Here is a 21,937-nt window from a genome sequence, read left to right on the forward strand (position 1 = left end):
GTGAGTTTTGGATGATTATTTTTCAAGTCAACGTGGAGATCAGTTATAAGATACCTGCTTTGTGAGAGTTAAATGGGATGACATGATACTTGACGTCTAAGAAGTGCTCAGTAAGTGATGCCTATTGCTGTTTCTGTGCTGCATTGTCTTTTAAAATATTTTTTATCAGGTAAGAGTAGGAGACTATATGAACTGGTCAGAATTGACATTTTATGGGACATGAAAAGGCTTAAGGGGTCAGGATTATCCTTATGAAGGAGATGAAGCTTGTTGACGTGACCTTCCATCCACGTCACCACTCTGTCCGTATAAAACGTTCCACCAAGTATCTTTGTGACGAGAAATAGACTCTGAGATACTCAGTATCAATTGTCTCATCAGCCATGTAGGTGGCCTTGCAAAGTGAAATTTCATTGTTTGGTTTGCAAAGACACTTGGCCAAAATGTTGGCAAAGCTGAAAAATGCCATGATTGTTTTTGACCGTGTTTTCCCCGCATAACCACATACTCAGCTGCCAGGCGGCACTGCAGAGCAAGCTGTCACTGCGGGTGCGTTCTGAGGTGTCTGTGTGGCAGATGTGCTGGACTGTTTGCCTCAGGCTGGAGGGGGTCTGACTGGGAGGGTGGGATTATTTCTTTCTACAGGAATCAGTGGTGGAGGCCTGTTCCCTCAAGGTCATGGTCACTAATGTGGATTTACAGATCTTCAGAATTTTAGGGGTCATCTTTGGGGGACACACTTAGAAGTTACTGCGTGTGACCTGCACAGACCCCTCTCTGCAGCCTTTCCCAGCAGCCTTCTCCCCTCACCTCCTTCCTCCTTCCCCGCGTCTTCCTCTCCCCTCTGTGTATTCCTTTTAGTCAGCTAATGGAGTTGCATTATCACTCATCAGACTGAGTAAAGAAAAATGCATTTAAATAAAATTGTGTCTCTATATGAATATAAGTCCTTTCAATATATGCTGTTCTTGAATCACATTTTTGCGTGATTAACAATTCGAAGCCACCACAGAACACCTTAATCATGGGATTAGTACTAATAATTTATTCCTTGTGCCCTTAGTACAACTAACACTAGTTCTTCCTGCAGTTAATCTCTGAGTTACATTTGCACTATATGTATATTTGTGTGTGTGTGTATATGCATATATATATATATATATATTATATATATATATATCTCTTGCCTTATAGCTAAAACTTAGAAAAAGCACTTAAACAGTCTTTAAGAGTAATTATTGATTTGATTAGTGAAAAGTCCACAGGAGTTTCATGGTATTTCTTCCTACTCTCTTGAATGTAGATTCTTTGAAATTATTTTCTAAACAGAGATTTCATTTCTTGTTCCAAAGGAAAGATAACAGCTTCTTTCTATGGAAACTATTAAAATGGGTTATTGATTACTGGCAACTATATAAGATCTTAGCACATTGTAATTTACTGAAGAGGGAGGTTTTAGTATTTATCATGTGTCAGTAGAGGTATTCCAGTATCTCTCTTGACAAGATAATTAGGTAAAATTGCACATCGGGCAAACTAAATTGTAGGCACAGAAGAAGAGGTGGGTGGGCTAGGGGGAAGGTAATGTTGATTGAGAGAGACTATATTGAGAATCAAGTCAAACATGGATTAGCTGAAGCTGTTATGATTTAGTCATTGTCTGTCCATTTTGTAGATGAGTCTGTCTTGGATACTCTGCTGATCGGGGTGATAGGAATGAAGTATGGCAGGAGAACTCTTTCGCTGGGGAAGAGAACCAATGTCTGTGTTACAGAAAGAATCCTGTTTTTGAAATGGTTGTTAGTGCGGGCGCTTGACTTCATTGATCGATGGCTGTTCTGTGACATGGCGAGCAGAGCCACGCAGAGTCCGGACGGATCTGGACGCTTGGTCTTAGGCAAGCCTTCTAACCTGTCTGGTGACATTTTCTCATCTGTAGGTTAGTAATTGCCAAGATTTAACTTGCCTGGCATAGTAATCAGTGTCATACGTGCAAGCTTTTTCTTTTTCTTCCTTCCTGCATCGGGCACATTGTTCTGTTTGCAAACCTTTGTCAGTCTGAATCATCTTAATGGGTTACACAATTTCTTAATTTACTTCTTCACTACATTGTTTTCAGACTTCATTTGGCAAATTATGAAGGAACATCAGAAATTCTATGGCTTTCCTCTGCCACGGGGTGTACAGTACAGTCACACCTCAGAGACACTGCAGGGTCAGTTGCAGATCACTGCAACAAAGCCAGTGTCACAGTGAAGCTAGTACATGACTGTTTCCCAGTGCGTGTAAAAGTTAACATATATATTATACCATAGTCTGTTAAGTTTGCAAAAACGTTATGGCTAAAATGTCTAAAAAAATGTCCAGACCTTAATTAAAAGATACTTTATTGCTAAAAAATGACAAAACAATACAAGAGTAACATCAAAGACCCCTGATCACAGACAACCATAACAAATATAGCAATAATGAAAAAGTTTGAAATATTGCAAGAATTACCAAGATGTGACACAGAGACAGAAGTGAGCAAACAGTTGGAAAAATGGCACCATTGGACTTGCTCGACACAGGGGTGCCACCAACCCTCAGTTTGTTAAAAAAAAAAAAAAAAAAGAAGGAGGAGGAGGAGGAGAAGGAGGAGAAGGGAGAAGGAGAAGAGCAGTATCTGTGACGAGCAATAAAATGAAGGGCAGTACAGTGAGGTCTGCCCACGTCTCTCAGAGAAGGCGCTGCACACTGAATAGTGTTGGTGTCAGGAGTGGTTTCAGACCAGCTGTCCATTTATACTCACTGTTCCTTGTCTTTATACTTTTGTTCATATTATTTCTGCTTTGTTCCTTTCTACAATACCAAGCTCAGGTGCTTCTTTCATTAAGCCTTCTGTTGTCATTGATACCAGCCTCCTCTGAAGTGACAGCTCTAGCGATCCTACTCTTAAGTGGAATATAACTGCATGCCCTTTGTCAGCCCATACTACTGTCTTTCACTGTTCAGTATTTTTAATGTAATGCAATTGGATTTTCAAACAGCTGGATGAGAGTCCTGTGTTGTAAATCTTTCCATCTTCCCCATTACTGAATGCAGGGCTTTGGCGATAGAGGACACCTAAGTTTTTGTTCATCCACACGTCTATTTGGCGCCCATCTGTAAGGCACATGTTGAATGTTTCCTTTGTACCACACACTGGTGCTTGGTCCTGAGAAACTAAAGATCAAGAAGACGTGGTATCATCTTTGCCATCACGTGGTACATAGTCAAGGGAGATAGGCAGAGTGGTAAATAGTTAAAGCATGTTATGAATAGAAGACATTCTCAGAAACTTTTATAGACCAGGGACATTTTTATAGATAGGGATATTTTTGTAAATGTTTGAATTGTGTCTTAATAGAAAAATAGGGTATCTCTTGAAGTGGAGATTAAAAAAGTATTTCTTAATTGCTTGGACTGTTGCTGTTATCCCAAGTTTTATCACATTCTCACAAAAATTTGAAAACATGTTTTGTATTAACTTTATGTGCATAAAACAAAAACGTGTGGGCACTTACTAAAGTGGGAATTCCAATAAACAGGGCACCATGTTTCAGAGGAGTTGCTTCCGAACATTATGAAACCTAACCTTACTTCCTGCTCCCAGATACTTGGCTGCTGCCATGAACCCTGGAAGGTGGGCATTTCTGTTAGTGCTAAGGGCTGCCTGAGCACCTCTCACAGTCAGAAAGTTTGAAACGCTTCCTGTGTGGGGCATTGGGGTTACACTGGGCAGGAGGCACTGTGTTCTGTCCAGACAGAAACAGAAGAAAAACATTAAGCCCTCCCCTTCACCCCAAAAAAACACAAACTGAGCAACCAAACTCCTTAAAAAAACTTTTTTTTCAACAGTTTAACCTTAAATGACTTTAAAAAATTACATTATAAGAACATCTAAGTCAAGGTGAAACTATTAAGACATGTACTTTGTTCAAGTGGCATTCATTACTGTAGACAATTCAAGTGAAATTGCAAACTGTTCTTTCCTAGTTTATTTCTGTTAGAACCCAGTGTCGAGTTTCTGTCTGCTGAATACCGAGTCAGACCTCTTGGATATAAAACTTACACCCAGAAGTTGGGGTTGTTTCTTCCCCTCACTGTTTTCTAAATTCCTGAAATACTAAGTTTGTTTACATTTTTATAATGAAGCTCAGACTTAAAATTTTTTGTGTGACAGGAATAAATAATGAGTAGTGGACAGTGACAGATCTGGGCCCATTTCCTAGCTGTTAATCATTGGGCAGCTCTCTGCTGCAGGCATGTGAACTAATGCCTACCTCCCTGTAGACCCGCCTGAGATAACACGAAAATCGTGTAGTACCATAGCAGGCATTGAACACGTTTGTCTTCCTTTATGTAAGTGACCTGCACTCTGGTGGTTTACTGTCTTTGATTAGGAAGCTAGAAGGGGCTGGTAAGAAGTAGCCTTCCCTCCTTGGTTTTAAAAAAAAAAAAAGCGTGTTGTTTAATAAAGGAACCAAATCTTAATACAATTTGTCTCTTAACTTCAGTTTGTCCACAGTAGAAATTGAAAACCGCGCTCAGTCCCTTCATCTCTTCGAGACCTTGAAGACGGATCCCGAAGCCTTTCACAAGCACATGATCAAGTATATTTACCCCACGATTGGTGGCTTTGATCATGAAAGGCTGCTGTATTACTTCACTCTGCTGGAGAGCTGTGGCTGTGCAGATCTGGGAACATACGCCATCAAGCCAGAAACCCACATTCGGCTGCTGAAGAAATTTAAGGTAGTTGCGTCAGGTAAGATCATTTTCCTGCTTGAACTCATTCTTTAAGTTAAACCTAGGGCTTAATTGTCTATACACAGTCATGTGCCTGCACTGGGGCTGTTATGACTGAGAAGCCACAGCATTTTGATGCTGATCGACTTTAGTTATTATCTTTCCAGCTCCTTTACTTACTGTTGAGGGAATTAAATACCAGAGAAACTTGTCACACAGCGACTTAAGTAGACCTGGTACTAATATCCAGAGTTTCTGACGAATGCTCCAGAGGCTTTCTCCATACTCCCATTTTTATGTTTTATCTATGTAAATGACAATAGACAGTTTGGCAGAATTTTACTTCAGTGGGGCCTGTATATTTAAAGTATATATGAAACCCTTAAAATCAGAGCCTTTGAATCTTTGATAAATAGTGAAGATCTTTAGAATGGTGTCTCTGTATCTTTACGCTCACAGCTAAGAATTCATACCTCTCAAATCTGTGTGATTCTTTATAATTTGCAAGACACTTTCAAATCTACATTCATCTGATACTGGTAACAATTGAGAGCATTTACTTCGTTTCTCAGTGGTTTACGGGGTAACTGAAGTAGACCCTGGACTAGACACAGAGGAAAGGGGGTAAGGCTCCATCCCTGCCTTCAGATAAGATGCCAGATGAATGGCGAATGTCATGCAGCCTGGGGAGCACAGTCATGGAAGGAATCATAGGTGTCATGGAGGGACTGAAGAAGCGAGGAGATATGGCTGTCACCAGTGCCCGGATGAGGAGACGGTCGCACAGGGGCCGAGTGACCTGTTGAGGACTGCACCGTTCACTAAGTTGCAGGCGGGGACTTTGAACTCAGATCTTCTGATGTAACTGATTGCCAGACTAAGCTGTCCACTGTGACTACATTGCTAGAGAAGGCTTCTCAGCCAGCCATGCAGGGGGCTGTGCATGTGTTTGAAAGCTCCTGTGTGTTTATGTTGGAATGAACTACTCTTTTTTTTCCTTTTCTATTCAATAGGTCTTAATTATAAAAAGCTGACGGATGAAAACACGAATCCTCTTGAGGCATTAGAGCCAGTCCTTTCAAGTCAGAATATCTTATCTATTTCTAAACTTGTTCCCAAAATCCCTGAAAAGGATGGACGGATGCTTTCGCCAAGCTCTCTGTACACCATCTGGTTGCAGAAGTTGTTCTGGACCGGAGACCCTCACCTCATTAAGCAAGTCCCGGCGTCCTGCCCGGAGTGGCTGCAGGCCTACGATGTCTGCGCGAAGTACTTCGATCGCCTGTGCCCAGGGGACCTCATCACTGTGGTGGATGCGGTTACGTTCTCTCCAAAAGCTGTGACCAAGGTAACCGAAAAGATCATTTAAAGTAGATTGAACACTTTAAAAGAAACAAAATCGCTCTTACGTTCTGTAGATTTTGTTTTTATTTCCTCCGTTGAGATGGGGAGTACTTACGTGTTAGGCATTTTTGGTTTTTACCAAGCACGAGGTGTTTTCACTGAGAAGTTATTTTCCTGTCACAGTCGTGCAAGTAGTCTGAGTCCGGCGTGACTGTTCTAATCTGCAAGTACATTTTGTACATATTATAGTTCTCATGTCATTTTATGGTAATTGCCCCATGCTATTCTTTCCAGTTGACAGTTGGGAGGAACCTCCAGTGCCTGCCTTCAGCGCCAGGCTGACAACTTAGCTGTGGTTAAATCGAGGTCTTAAAAAAACTTCCCATGAATACCATGTAGTACATGATTTGATGATAAAATTACCCATGGGATTCTCCATCGCATTTTCCAATGTCCACTCCGTGCTCAGGTCTGAGCCCTTTAACTGGGCTCTGATTCCGGCTCTCGATCCTTCAACCACGTGTAGTTTCACTCAGAACAGGAGATGTGGGTCCTTCTCCTCCCCTTCCTGCCCTCCCACCCAGACACCACTGTGAAACAAATGTAAATTTCTCACTGCTTGGACACAGGGCATAATCTCTCCTACAAAATCTCCCAGCCCCTGGTTTCTGAACTGGCTTGTACTTGAAACTTCCTTTTCATTTTCTCTTGCCCATCTTTGCCGCTGCCTACTCTTTCCCCCAGGTTGGCAAGTCTGCCCTGTACCCGATCCCATGTATGTTTATTATAGCGAGTATTACCCTGCAAGTTGAGTGCAGAGGCCAAGGATGCAGGGCATTCACTTGGAGGTTGGCACAGGTGGAGGCTGAAGCATCCATGGGGAATGCTAGTTTCAACTAACTTGCTAGATAAACAGTTGTGGACAACTCAGGACTTCATTTCCTGATTATTATAACTCAGTTTAGTTAATACTTGGTTTTAAATTTTACAGCCACTGCTATAAAAATGAAATAATCATTTTTTGTTGTTTTTTAAGGAAAAAATGAGGATGATTGTTAAAGGAGGTAGCACGATATATTTGAAAAGAACACAGGTTTGGAGTCCTGTGGCTTTGAACTTTGAACCTGCCACTTGTCGCCTCTGTGGTTTAGCCTCTGGAATCAGGCTGAGACTGAGTAATCTGTGAAACAGATAATAGTATTACCCTGATTTTAATAGGCGGGGGGAAACAGAGGTTCGACAGAGTTAACTTGGCAATAGAGGGGCCACAATTTCAGCCCCAGGAGGCTTATTCCGGGCCTTTGCTCCTAACCAGCAAGCTGTACTGTCTCTAAGAAGTTGTGGAACAAACAGCCAGAGTCAAGGGAGGGAGGGCAATGGGACCAGAGAGCCCTAAGCATTTTTAGTCCAAGCGGAGCAGCCTGTCATGGGATGGGTGCAGAGCAGGGCCGAGCCTAATGAGGAAGGCCAGGCAGGCACCTCGCAATGTCTGAAAAGACAACAGTCCAGCAAACATTGGATTTCAGTCTCCAAGGATGATGAGGTTCGAGTCCGAGTAGGTACTAGCAATATGGGAAGTACATGTTGGAAGGGAGCGGCTGAACCACGTGCGGAGTTGAAATCCAAGAAAATGGCTCCTGTGAACTGGCTGAAGGAGCCCGACGAGCAAGCAGACCGGCCAGGAAGACAGAGGGGCCCAGACGGAAGGAGGTTTTACGTGTTTTATAGGAGGGCAGGGACAAAGCCTAGCATGGCCAGCCAAGGCCGTGTGCTAGTTGTGAGTGTGCATGTGGAGGTGGGCAGACAGTCCAGACTCTCCAGCCGCAGTTATTCACTCCTGATTAAACAATGTGACGAGTTGGATGGAGCATCTACTCAGTTTCAGTTACATATGATGTTTGAAGTCAGATGATTTTAAAGTATAGCGCATTTTCATCACCTTAGTTTCTTAATTGTGTATCTTTAAGATACCCTTCAACCAACCACCTGAAAATGCATGACAGTTGTGAGCATATGTGCATTTTTTTCCTGAGGAAAAGCTGCGTAGCTGACCCAGGAAGGACTGAGTCAATTGATTACAGCGTTTTTTTCTCTTAGTTCAGGTGGTGTAGTTTTCAGCAAGATACTCTTTTATTGTAAACTATGTCAAGAGGTGGTTCTCTACTGAGTCACCTGTAGAGTAGTAAGCTGTAGAAAAGGGACACAGACACACTAAATTACATCTTTAGTCTAGCTTTATCTTTCTTCTCCTTTTATTAATTGGCAAGCTTTCAATTTTCCATTCAGAGAGGTAAAGTATGAAGTTAAGATACAATGCATGTTTGAAATCACACAATACTATCCTAGAGAGAGTGTAAAATTCAAACTGAAATACAGCCCTCACATGTCAGAGGGCACATTTGGAAAAGGAATGCAGCTGGTTGTGGCCAAGTTTGCAAAACACCAGATGTTGCCACAGCTTGTACACAATGTTGAAGATGGAAACTGAGTGTATATTACTCATATGTAGTGTGCAGTTTTTAAACGTGTCCCCACGTTCAATTCAGAGCCAAGCTTTTAGAAAGAACTGGGGAACTGCTGCTAGACAGCCCAGTAAGCAGTTGTTCAGATACTGGAGTTCAGAGGGGCATTTCCCCAAGCCTGAATTTAGTACCCATTCCACGATGAAGTAAGCCAGAGAAGGCTCTCTGCCTTCATGAGAAGAGTTACTCAGTTGCCATTTTGCCGTAGCTGAATTTGTAGAAATTCTGGGGAAAATATTCACAAAATGGCATCATGTCATGTAGGCAGAGATTGAATTTGCATGACATTTAAGGTGATGAATTTGCAGAAGAGAAAACCATACAGATGTTTAAGGTGCATTGTTGTTGTGTCTCCCTTGGATCAGGTTAGAGTTGCTCTCTCGTGGCTTTTCCAGTTCAGCAATTAGAAACATTTTTGTAGAAGGGTCAGAGAACAAGCTAGTGGGTGAGAAATCCAGGAAAACGGTCAGCGAAGCTGAAATGCAGGTCAACACACTATTCTCTTGGTTCAGACAGCGTGCTGTTAGATAAGGGGGAGCTTCCGTGTAATCCCGGCCTTCGTGTTTTATACTCCCCACTCGCTTTCAGTCGCTGGTGTAGCTACATCCAAAAGTAAGGACATGGAGACTACTCCTCTTAGGAAATGCCACCTAGAAGTTTGCCGGAATCCTTTAAAATCCCCAGGTCATCACAGAATCAGAGGAGGCCTGTGAGTATCCTGCCCAACGCTTCTCAACCTGGAACTGGGGAGGCATCCACACCCCCCCCCCCCCCCCACCAGCCTGCACACACCCTGTGTTTCAGCTCCCACCACTTGTTGCTGATGGGAACATACCTGCTTTGGGTTAGAGCAGAAAAATTGTTGAGAACCTCTTGTCTAGTCTGACCTCTGGCCTTCAAGCATCATTTCTATTGCTAATTAAGCTATTACCTCGGCTTTTATATCTATTTACACACACACGCTTTATATTCATTCACACATACACACATATACACACATGCGATCTTTCTGTTTCTCCTTATAATTTCCACTTTTTGGTTCTGTCTCCTGGGGCTGTGGGAACAGCATCAGGGCCTCACTTTTCCATATTATGACTGTTCAGATTCTTGACCTAAGCTACTATTTCCTCCCCTATCCTATTTTCCAAATTATTTGGCATAAAAATCTGAAAGAAAAAAATTTGTTAAAAACCATGATATGACCTAAAAAGATTTGTTTCTTAAGTTTAAGTCTGAATCAAAGGCTGCATTATAGTTGTAACCTCAGGGTCTTCACGCTGCTAATACCATCTTGTAACTAAGGATGGGAGCACATTTTTCACCATAATGAGCAGTTGGTGTCTGAAACCTATGTAAAAATATTTAGATAAAGCACAGTCCCTAATTGCATGGCATGATACATGGCTTTCTGATGCTTAACTCTGTTGGATCACTAAGTCTGTAGACATTCTGTGTGCCATGTACAATATTAGTTGCCATTGGAGACACCTAGATGTAAAAAACGTGCCTGTAAGACACTAAAATGAAGGGCATTTTTTTCTTTACAGTAAAATTATTATAATTGAGAATTACACTCTCTGTGAAATTAGAAATTCTTTGAGGGCAGGGATGGTGCCTTTAATCTTAAAAGCTCTAGTTTCTAGCATAGTGTAAAGTAGATACTCAAAGTGATCGTTCAAATAATTATTATCATATATTGGCAATTCTTAAATCTGTTGATCTCTGTTTGCCTTAATATTCTTCAAAATTATTGAGGACCTTAAATAACTTTTGTTTATATATTATGATAAATATATCAATGTTTATCCTAGTAGAAGTTAAAATGGGGGGAAGGGTATAGCTCAAGTGGTAGAGTGCGTGCTTAGCATGCAGGAGGTCCTGAGTTCAGTCCCCAGTACCTCCTCTAAAAAAATAAAATAAATATGTAAATAAATAAACCTAATTACCCCCCAAATAAAAATAAGTAAATAAATAAAAATGACTTTAAAAAAAGAAGTTAAAACCAAGAAATTTTAGAAATATTTGTTTAGTTCATTTAAAACTACCATTAATAGACCCATTTATAGGTTGACATGAATAGCATCTCTTAATGGAAAATAACTTTATTTCAAAAAGAAAAAAATAATGAAAGAGTGACCACATTTTACAGTTACATGTCTGGCTTAATAGAACACAGCTGGGTTCTTGTATTTGTTTCTGTATTCAATTTTTGTTGTTTTGGTTGAAGAAAATGAAGAGATTCCAGGAGTTTTTAATAGCCTACAGTGTAATTTTGGGTGTTCTTTAATGCTACACTAAAACTCAACAAATGATAGATTCTTAAAGACTAGTTGTAACGTGGAATCAGAAGCTTTATCCTTGATCTTTTTGTAGTACTTTACGGTAAAACCATTGTTCTAGTTGGCACTTTGAATGGCTCTTTTAGCCAAGTATGATTTGTAATATATAATGCATTCAGCATTTGGAAACTAGTGGCTCCCTGAGTTATGCAAATTATCCAAATGTTGATACAGTGCATTTTACATTATCAGCACAGTCTCATGGATTATTATGAACACTCATCTCATCCGATGAGTCGTTGAATATTGGGAAGCCATCAGTCTCACGGTGGTGGATACAAGTCTTCCAAAATTCCAGTATTTGCCTGAAAGCTCACATTTTATCCTTGGCAACAAATACTGTGAATTGTTTTCCCTGAAGTGACAGGCTCGCTTTGTTCACTTTGGAGAAAAGGTCTGCCACATGTGCAGGTCTGAATAGCCATTGATGTCTGTTAGTTGTTCTTTCAGGCAGAAACAGTAATGCTTGCAGAAGGCTGCTCCTTCAGCTACTCGGAATTCAGACATCACATGGATGCTTTTTCATTACGACACTTGAGCACACAGAGAAGCGTTTTGTGTGTATCTTTCAGTTCTGCACGTAAATATGCACTCAGTGGTTGAGGTTTCACAAAATTAACCATTTTTACTCCTTCATCATGACCATCCTTAAGTGAAACTGCCCGCGGAGCACACAGGCACTCTTAGTGCAGGTTGGTGCCACTCCCCCGGTTTCTGCCAAGGCCCCGCAGTTTTCTCCACCATTTGCTTTTTCACCATCATACAAATGTCAGCACAGTGAAAAAAGGTAAATAATATTTTAGGGTCATTATCAAAATAATTTTGACTTTGCAGACTCCTTGAAAGAGTCTTGGACTCTTGTGGTTTGTGGACCCCCTTCAAGAACCATTATCATAGGTTATTGTTTCCCAAACCACAGGCATCCTTGATACCCACACGGAAGAGCAGGTCAGCTTCCTAAGTATTTGTAATTCAGATAATAATGAAGATGTGTCTGGTGCGTGCATAAAGGATTGTCTTAAAATTTCAGTTTGTTGTCTGATACCTCTACCTGGAAAGCTGATGTAGAAAAGTGTCAGAAAGAATTTGAAAATGTAAAGGGGATGTGTGCATGGTAGTATCATTGTACCACCCTTTGAACTTACAAACTTGCAATATGTTTTTCCTTCAACAAATTTTAGCCTTTATAGTTTTTTCAGCTAACACATGTATCTTTTATTATTAATCAAGCTTATCAGGGAGTTCTCTAGGGGAGACATATCAGAAAGGAGAAGGGGCTTGGAGTAAGGGTGCAGCTCCTAAGGGGTCCTCCTTAAACCTCATGTCCTCAACTTCATTCCCAGGCCAGGATATCAGAGCAGAGAAGGGGTGATTTTGGGGGGACCTGTATACAATAGAGTTTGAGGGTGATGCTTAATCATAGTTCCACCCTTCCTTTCCTCACACCTCCTTTTAAAATTCAGAAAGGTGAAAATAAATATCAACCATAAATAGATATTGTTGGAAGAACTGAAATTGGGGAGCGTGGCCTGGATCTGCAGCCTAATGATCTGTCTTTCCCCAAAGTTTGTTTGAAACTTGTTTGAAACTTGCCTAGTTAGAGCTGCTGCAGAGAGTAATTCTATAAGGAAGCCAAGGATGAGTGTATACTGAGGGCAGACACGGAGCAGCGACATAGACATGTTCTCATCCTGTGGGGAGAGGGCGGAGGGGAGAGAGATGCTGGATGGACGCGCTCTTCCCTTAGTTTCTGCCTGTTGACTGCGGTGGGAGTTTTCTCCTTGTAATGGAAGGATGGGGAGAGGGCAGTGGGCTTTTTGTTTCCTTAACTAATTAGGCTTAATAATGAAACCTCTTGCCAGTGAGGGGAGAAAAGAGTCCAGGGTCTGTCAGGACCTGGTCCCGGTGCTCCCATGTCACGAGGCCACTCCTCTTGCACCTGAGTCTTGTGGCGTGTCCTCCTGAGATCAGTCATGACAGTGCAGCCTCTGCTTCCGGAAAACTAAAGTAGGTCAGAAGACCACGCTCTTCTGACTCCCTGTAGACTAGACTAAAAATTTACTCTCTATTCTATTTCCCGTCTCAGAGTTTGTCCAACCAGATTGATAATTAAAACTCATCAGAAGTTAAGCAGTGAGCTTAAATGAGAGTAGAAATATGCCAAGTATTAGAGGTCAGCAACTTTCAAATGGCCCAAATTTAAATTCCCGTTATTAAATTCTGAGGGAGAAATTGACATCCTAAAATTGACATCCTCAAAATCAAATCTTCTTGCCCTTTTAGTTAAAGTTCAATTACATCAAAATCCAAATTTCATAAGTTGAACAAAATTAAAGTTGATAGGTGATTTTTCCTGGTTTCTACTCTGTCTTAGCCAGAGAGGTCTGAGTTAGATGTCTGGACAACACCTGGTTTCTTTAGCAGAATACCCCTGTTTCCCTTGAGTAGTGTAGCTTCTTCAGCAAACCTGAAGTTAAATTAATCCCACCACAAGTTTTCTATGCATCCCATTTTTAAAAACTCTAAAAGAAAACCAGAAAAAAATAAAACTGTATCAGCCACAGCTCCAGAACCATATAATTTAGAAAACTCATGCAGTTCACCAGCCCTGAAACAGTTAGCCAAGCAAAGCAGGGTTCTTGAATCCTGCTCTTAGTTCCATCCAAATACACTTCCTAGAATGCTGGAGAGCATAGAAGGGGCTTGGTGGGATGGGAGCGAAGGAGGGGAGACAGAAAACCTTACTGGATTTAGCTTTGCCAGGATGTCAGGTCAAACCAGTTGTCCAGAGATCAGTTGGGTAGGGCTACCATCAAGAGGTTATCTGGTGTATGTTCTCCATGGAGGAAGGAAAAATGTCTTCTTTCTGGGACTGATTTATTTTACACATCCTTGTCTCTAGTCACTCCGCCTTCCGAGTTTCCGTTTCCTCATTTAAGCTCTGCGTTCCTTTCAGTTAAGTGTCACAGGGCTGGTGTCACTGCCTTTTTGCTGTGGAATTCCACTTGTCTCGGAAACCTGTCTCCTGGGGAAGTTTTCACCCATGTCCATATTTGTTTCTGCTGAAAACCCCCCTCATTTGGTCTCTCAAATGAAATCAGCATAGATATTTTTGAAACCTGTGCCCCTAAGGACCTAGGGAGGACTACTGCCTTTGCTTTGTGCTTGGCTCTGAATTTTATGCTTGTGCTACTTCCATGGGAATAGAAATATTTCCATCACATCTTTGGGGTTTGACAGGAGAGAGCAATAAACAGCATCCTGTCTTCCCAAGATACAGTCAGTTACGAGATAGAAGGTTCAGCTGAGTGGAAATCAAAGTAACTTTATTGTTGGTAGGATTGGAGTGGAGGACATGGCTTGATTTTCCACACCAGCCTTCTTTATACCTGCTCCCTGCACCGGATCCTCACACAGCCCCGCCGAGCACTGAGTCGATCTGTAGAGCATCCGTGCTTCCTCAGGGGGCCTGCCTCTCCACTTGATTCTCATTCATGGGACCGAGAGAGGTGGCCTCTGGCTTAGTGCTGTCCAGGAGAACTGTCATGTGACCACATGTGCAATTTGAAATTTTCTAGTAGCTGCATTAAGAAAAGTAAACCAAATAGGTGAGATTGTCCTAAATACTATCAGTTGTCCAAAATATTATCATTTCAACATGTAGTCAATATAAAAATTATGAATGAGATATTTTAACATTCTTGTTTTCATATATCCTTTGCAAATCTGCTGACTGTACTTGTCAGTACAGACCTTTCAGAGGCTCGACAGTCACATGAATGGACTGCACAGATAATGCTTATCTGGAACCAAAGTCTGGGCCTGTCCCACCAATGTTTACTGCTGGAAGGACAGAGGTGGAAGGAGAGGGTACTCTCCCCACAGGCAGATCTCAAAAAGAGAGGGAAAGAACTAGCCACCCATAATCAGTTTCTTCTCCTGGTGTCGTCAGATGTCACTCCTCCTCTCCCGAGGAGTCAAAGGTGAAGAGAGAAGCAGTACATACCTTCTTGAGACCCACGGGGGACTTCCTGCTCTCTGGGCCTGGGAGGAAACTGCAGAGGAGGAGAAAGTGGCTCCTGCCACACATGCTAAGTGATGTCAAGTTAACAATAAATTACGAGACCTTAGGAACCACTGTACATTCTGTGTAAAGACAGCAGTGATGGCTGCCATCTTTATTCCCTTACTCAGTGCCAGGCACTGGCTCGGGCCTCTGCCTCATCTCCAGTCATCGTCAAAACAGCCCGGTGACGTAGCTGTTGTATCTCAGTCTGAAATGAGTTAACTGAAGGTCAGAGGTTAAGTAATTTGTTCAAGATCAGAAGCAAGTCGGTAGCTGAGGCACAATTCCAATCCTAGTCTTAGCTGTTCCGTGTTAGCGGTCTTCAGCAATGATAATCCTTTTCTTCCTTAGACAGGCACCCACTATTCTCTGAGCATTGTATTAGGTACATTTATGTTATCCTCTTATATGGAATCCACACCCGCCCCTTTGACCTGAGCTCCTTTCTGTAACAAGAAAGAAATAGAACCGCTCCCTCCTCGTCATGCCTGCTCTTTGGGAAATGGAGTGAAATCACCGCGTATCCCCGAGCCTTTTCACCCCTCATTCTTCTTTATTCCACAAGTAACCTGGATTTCATGTGTTTCTGTTATAATCACCTTCTCCTTGATGTGATTTATGTGTGTTCCTCCTTAAAAAAAAAAAACGAAAACAGAAAGGAAAAAAATCACTTCCATGTATTAGTTTCTTAGTCTGTTGTATCTAATTACTACACACCTAGTAGCTTAAATGATACAAATTTACTGTCTTAAATTCCTATAGGTTCGAAGTCAGACAGGGGTCTCACTCGGCTACAATCAAAGTGCAGGTAGGGCTGCGTTGCTTTCTGGAGGCTCCAGGGGAGAACCCACGGTCATAACTGTTGTTTGTTGGTTTACGGCCTCTGTCCTCCGTCTTCAAAGCCAGCAACATTGCATCTTTCTGATTCTGTCTTCACATTATCTCTCTCTGACCAAAGGCAAGGAAGGTTCTCACTTTTAAGGATTTGTGCGATGAGATTGGAGCCTCTGTGATCATCCAGGATAATCTGCCCATCTCAGGGACTCTACCATTAATCACATCTGTGAAGTCCCTCTGGCATGTGTGGTAACATGTTCACAGAGCCCAAGGGTTAGGATGTGGACATCTTTGGGGACCATAATTCTGCTTACCTGTACTTTTATATATAATAAGCTTTTAGAGACTTTATAGACTTCATAATAAGCTTTTATAAAAGGACTGAAGTTTATAGTAAAACGGAAAAATGGTAAAAAGCCTTGAAAAATAATTAACTCAAAGCTGATATACTGCCTTAATACATACATATTTTTGTTTCTGTGTAAGTAAATGGATTTTAGTTTGTTCAAGATAAAACATACTTATTTTAAATCCAAATAAACTACATGCATCTCTGTTTCTGATTACTGATATATGTAGTCTCCACATTGATCTTTGTGTATCATTGTTGGAGTATACGTTACAGCAGTGAATGAAGATCTTTTGATTGTCATATTTTTTTTTTAATTGAAAGGATGTGTATCTAATGCACGTTTGTGTTAGAAGACACTGCGTTTCTCAGGCTCCTCTCTTCCTAAGTGGAAAGTGGCATTCTCTTATATTTTTTTAAGACTTTATTTTTTAAGAGCAGTTTTAGTAGGTTCACAGCAAAACTGAGAGGAAGGTACAGAGATTTCTCACTTGCCCCCCTGCCCCCTCACCAGAAGGTACATTTTTTTCCCTGCAATTGATAAACCTACACTGACATCATTATCACCCAAAGTCATAGTTTACCATAGGGTCCAGTGTTGGTTTTGTATATTCTGGGGGTGTGGACAAATGTGTAATGACATGTATTATCTATCCATCATTATTATATCCTAGAATACTTTCACTGGCCTAAAAAGCCTCCATTTTCTGCCTGTTCCTGCCCCACCCCACCAGCTGGCAACCAGTGATCTTTTTATTGTGTCCATATTTTTACCTCTTTTATGATGTCATAGTCTAATGTAGTCATAGACTATAGCTACGTGTAGTCCTACACTACATAGCCTTTTCAGATTGGCTTCTTCCACTTAGTAATATGCACTTAAGAGTCTCCGTGTCTTATCATGGCTTGATAGTTCATTTCTTTTTAGTGCTGAGTAATATTCCATTGTGTGGATGTACCAGTTTATTTATCCATTCACCTTCTGAAGGACATCTTGGTCAGTTCTAAGTTTTGGCAATTATGAATCAAGCTGCTATAAATATTTATGTGCAGTTTTTTTATGTGGACACAAATTTTTAACTCCTTTGGATAAATACTGAGGAGAGCAATAGCTGGGTTATATGGTAAGAGTATGTTTAGTTTTGTAATAAACTTCCAAACTGTCTTCCAAAGTGGTTGTACATTTTGCATTCCCACCAGCAGTGAATGAGACTTCTTGTTTCACGTCCTCGGCAGCATTTGATGTTGTCGGGGTTCTGGATTTTGACCTTTCTCATGGGTGCATAGTGGTATCTCACTATTGTTTTAACTTGCACTTCCCTGAGGACATATGATGTGGAGCATCTTTGTATATGGTATGTGTTTATGTGCCGTCTGTATATATTCTTTGGTGAGATGTCTTTTAAGGTCTTTGGCTGATTTTTCCATCGAGTTGTTTGTTTTCTTACTGTTTTAGGAGATCTTTGTATATTTTGTATAACAGTGCTTTATCAGATGTGTCTTTTGCAAATATTTTCTTCCAGTCTGTAGTTTGTCTCTCACTCTCTTGATGTTGTGTTTCACACAGTGAAAGTTTTTAATTTTGATGAAGTCTAGCCATCAGTTATTTCTTTTATGGATTGTGCCTTTGGTGTTTTATCTAAAAACTTATAGTCATACTTAGGGTCATCTAGATTTCTTCCTATGTAACCTTTTAGGAGTTTTTAGTTGTGTGTTTTACATTTAGGTCTATGATCCATTGTGAGTTAATTCTTGTGAAGGATGTAAGTCTGTGTTTAGATTCATTTTTTTGCTTGTGGACGTCCAGTTGTTCCAGCCCTATTTGTGGAAAAGACTGTCTTTGCTCTGTTGTATTGCCTTTACTCCTTTGTTAAAGGTCAGTCAGCTGTATTTATGTGGGGGCATACTCACACACGTTAGCCTTCCCCCCACCAAGTTTTATGATGTTCATTGTTGCTATTTTATAGTCATACTAAACTTGACTATGAGATGTTACGTTCATTCAGTTTTACGAGATGACTAAATGTTAAGTCATTTCCCACTTATCTCATAAATAAGTATTTTGCTCATTAATCTCTGGTCTTGATGTAGTCATCACTTCACTCCTTTGATTCTGAACTAAATGAGCTTTGTTCATTCCAGATACATTCAGGAAGTGTTTACGCAAGCACGTGTTCATTGCCATTGTTGTAAGTGCTGTAAACAAAGAAAAGACTGCCTAGCTCCCTGCCCTTGAGAAGCTCCCAGTTGATTGCAACCAATGTGTGCTTGTGTATCAAGTGAACTATAATTTGATGCAAGAAGTACCATTAAGGATATTAATAAAAGCTGTGTGTACAAAGGAAGACATACTCAATAAATACTTACTGAACGCCTTCTATGTCCAGACATATATGTGTTAATAATGCTACCTCATAATGATTATTTCAAGCTAGTTAAATGTTCAGTGTATACTGCTCTCATCTGACCTTCAGCTAGCCTCTGTGTATTGTTATAGTTGTAAACATTAGCCTCCCGTTCCTGTTCTTGAATGCCTTTGCTTTTAAGGAACCATTTTCTTCTATTTTCCAAGGTGAGAGTTTATTTTAGTTTAGTGATAAGCATACCCTATCTTGACAAAAAAAAAAAAAAATGCAAAAAGCCAGGAGCTTAGGAGATAAGCAAAGAAGAGCAAACCTAAAAAGGAATTGTTTTTCCAGTGTGATTGTCAAGGCACAGTATACATGGGAGCAGGTGGAACACTTGAAGGGTAGAGAATACAGTTTTTGAAAGTTGATATGATATAATATAAATTAGAAAAAAATACAGTTCTACAAAAAAAAAAATGACCTTCTATTACAAGACTCAAAAAGAAAGTCTCTCCTGTTGAAAGTTTTACATGGCCTTTATGTTTCCACAGGTGATTACTTCTCCTCCTTGCCCTTTTTCCATTTATAAAAAGTGAAAAATCCCTAAGTTCCTGGAAGAGTCAGTCTGATTTTCCCATTTGACTCAGGATCTTCCTTTTTTCAAGTATGCGTCATTGGTTAATTTGGACATTTATAGAACGAATATTTATTGAGTGCTGGGGAAGACAGCCTCTAAGAGGGCCCCTGGTGATCCCGACCTGCCAGGATTAGTCCTGTGTGTAACTCCCTCCCCTGGTGTATGGACTAGACTTACTAATTCACTGCTGACAAGCACAATGAACAGCAAACGTGATGGGACATCATTTACAAAATGAGGTTACAGAAGGACTGTGGCTTCCTTCCTGGGCGTTCTCTTCTCCCTTGGATTGCTCACTCTTAGGGAATCCGGCTGCCCTGCGGTGAAGAGCCCTGTGGGGCAGGAGACCCAGGCGGCCAATGACCACGTGAGTAAACGCGGACGTGTATCTCCTCCTGCGCCCCAGCAGGTCACCGGGTGACACTGCAGTCCCGGCCCATGGTTTGATTATAACTCCCTGAGAGAGCTTAATCCCGGGGCACCTAGCTCAGCCGCACTCAGATTCATGATTCATAGGAACGAGGAGGTAGTTAATGTTTTAAGCTTCTGAATTAGGGCAGTTTTTAATGCAACAATGGAGACTCGCATCCGTGTCTGTTACATGTCAGGAGTTGTCCTCAGGGCTGGGACTATGGCACCGAACAGCATAGACAAGCACCTCTGACCTTAGGGAAACTGGACAGTAAACAAAACGATGAAGCTCAGACCTGTGTAATGGTAGTAAGTCAAGAGAAAAATAAGCCTTCCAGGAGTCAGAAGTGCAAGACAGCAGGACTGCGGCAATTTAAAGTTAGACGGTCGAAGATGACCTCACGGAGAATGTAATATTTGGGCAAAGAGCTTCAGGAAGTCAGGCAGCAACAAACTGTTTATCGGAGGGAAGGTGGCCCAGGGGCGCGTGCTGGGCCCGTGTGAGGAACGGTGAGGCCAGCGTGGCTGGCGGGGAACGCGGAGGGGGCAGCGGTGGGAGGTGAGTGACAGGACCGTGCGGCTGGGATAGGGCCTCGTGGGGCTGAGCAGCCAGTGCAGGCTTTGATCAGACCTGGCGCTTGAACAGGACCCCCCTGCTGCCCTGTTGAAGGTGTTATGGGAGGTAGTGGCAGAAGCAAGGAGACGGCTGAGGAGGCAGCTGTGGTTTTCTAAGTAAAAGATGCTGGTGGTTTGGATGAGGATGGTAGCAGTGACCATGGTGAGAAATGGTCAAATTCTGGATTTATTTGGAAGATAGAGCCAGTTTGCTGTTGGATTTGATGTGGGAGGTAAGAAAACGTTAATAATCCAGGATGGTACCAAGACTGTTGGTCTGAGTGACTGTAAGGGCAGGGTTGCTATTTACTGAGATTGGAAGGAGCAGCTTTGTGGGGTAGGATCAGGAGCTGTTGTTTGACGTATTAAAATTGATGTGACTTTTTGTGAGGTTACACCGTTGGAAGGAGATGGGCGATGGGTACGTGGGACCTCTCTGTACTATCTTGCAGTGTCTTGTGAGCCAGCCAGTTGGCAGCGTGGGTTGGAGGAGGGCAGTGTAAGGAGGGGGAGGGAAGCCGCATCTGAGATCAGTATGTGCCACGTGCCGTACACGCATCATCTCATAAACTTCATAACAGCCATGAGGGTGGGTGATGCCGCCCTTTCTTGTGGATCAGAAAACTTCGGCTCAGGGACGTTGAGGGACTTCCCCCAGACTGCTAGCGTATAAGTGGCGGAGCCAGGTTTGGATCCTAATTCTGTCATATTCTGAAACCTTGTTCTCAACATGCTGTTTATCCAAAAGCTGTAGTTCCATTTTACAGATACACTTAGACATCATTCATTCATTTACTGCACTTTAAATAGTCTGACTTAAAGCTGATAGCATTACTGATGTGTGGAAGCTGGCTGAGCAACGAGGGGACGGTCATTAGAAATACAGAACTGAGGTGGTTCTGTAGGGGCAGCAACCTGGAAATGGTTCCATATGTAAAGCATTTGAAAGGTTGAAGCAGCATGACCTGGGGATCAGCTCGGGTGTCCCAGGACCCCGCGCATCTTGTCTGTAAACATACACGGGTGCAGAATGAAGCCGTGCCTTGTGCACGTCAGAGACTGAGGAAGGACACCACACGTGTCTTCCTAGAGCAGACGTACTGTGTGCTCTGTGCTACACAGGTGTGCGTAGTTTGGTTCCTTCGGGCTCTAAGGAAGCCCACCTCTGGCTGTATCAGTTAATGGGTCATTACAGTGAGGATAACAGGAGCCAGCACTGAGAACATGAGGGAAAGGACTCCTCAGTGAGCGAGGCCTCCCGAACAGCTGACCAGTCATGACATGAAGGTGTGAACCTGCCGACACACCCACACATCCCCCTAGCTCTCTCACTCACACACAAACATCTTAATTGCTCACAGTAAAATTTCCCAGGAAAGGAACCTTTCTGGTTGCATATCACTCTCCAGTGTAGAGCAGCCGTTAGGACAGAGCCCTGGGCCACCCCACGGTCATTGTCCAGCCTCCATGTGGCTGCAGTCGGCTGCAGGGCTCCTCCCTGGTCCCCTTAACTGTGCCCAGATTCTGAAGAGGTATGTTGCCAAGCGGATAACCTATTTTTGACAGGCCCCTTCTGGCTGCTTCCTCAAAGGGGGATTGTGGGTGTGGCATTCACTCTGAATAATGTGACCCGGAGAAAAAGCCTAAGAATTGGCCCTTCAGTGCCCATCGGTTGCACGCTATAATAACACGGGGAACT

At 42.1% G+C, this 21,937-nt stretch overlaps 1 protein-coding gene across 2 annotated transcripts in view; it reads left to right on the forward strand.

Annotated features, from left to right (window-relative positions):
* NBAS (NBAS subunit of NRZ tethering complex) overlaps window positions 1-21,937 on the forward strand; it is a 277,368-nt gene that overhangs the window by 190,762 nt on the left and 64,669 nt on the right. For both annotated transcript variants that reach the window (XM_031466598.2, XM_031466600.2), the window contains 2 exons: window positions 4,539-4,789; window positions 5,784-6,118. In XM_031466598.2, coding sequence (XP_031322458.2) covers window positions 4,539-4,789; window positions 5,784-6,118 — 586 coding nt within the window. The remainder of the gene's footprint in view (window positions 1-4,538; window positions 4,790-5,783; window positions 6,119-21,937) is intronic.

Source organism: Camelus dromedarius, chromosome 15 (assembly GCF_036321535.1).
Source record: "Camelus dromedarius isolate mCamDro1 chromosome 15, mCamDro1.pat, whole genome shotgun sequence".
Classification (NCBI taxonomy): Eukaryota; Metazoa; Chordata; class Mammalia; order Artiodactyla; family Camelidae; genus Camelus; species Camelus dromedarius.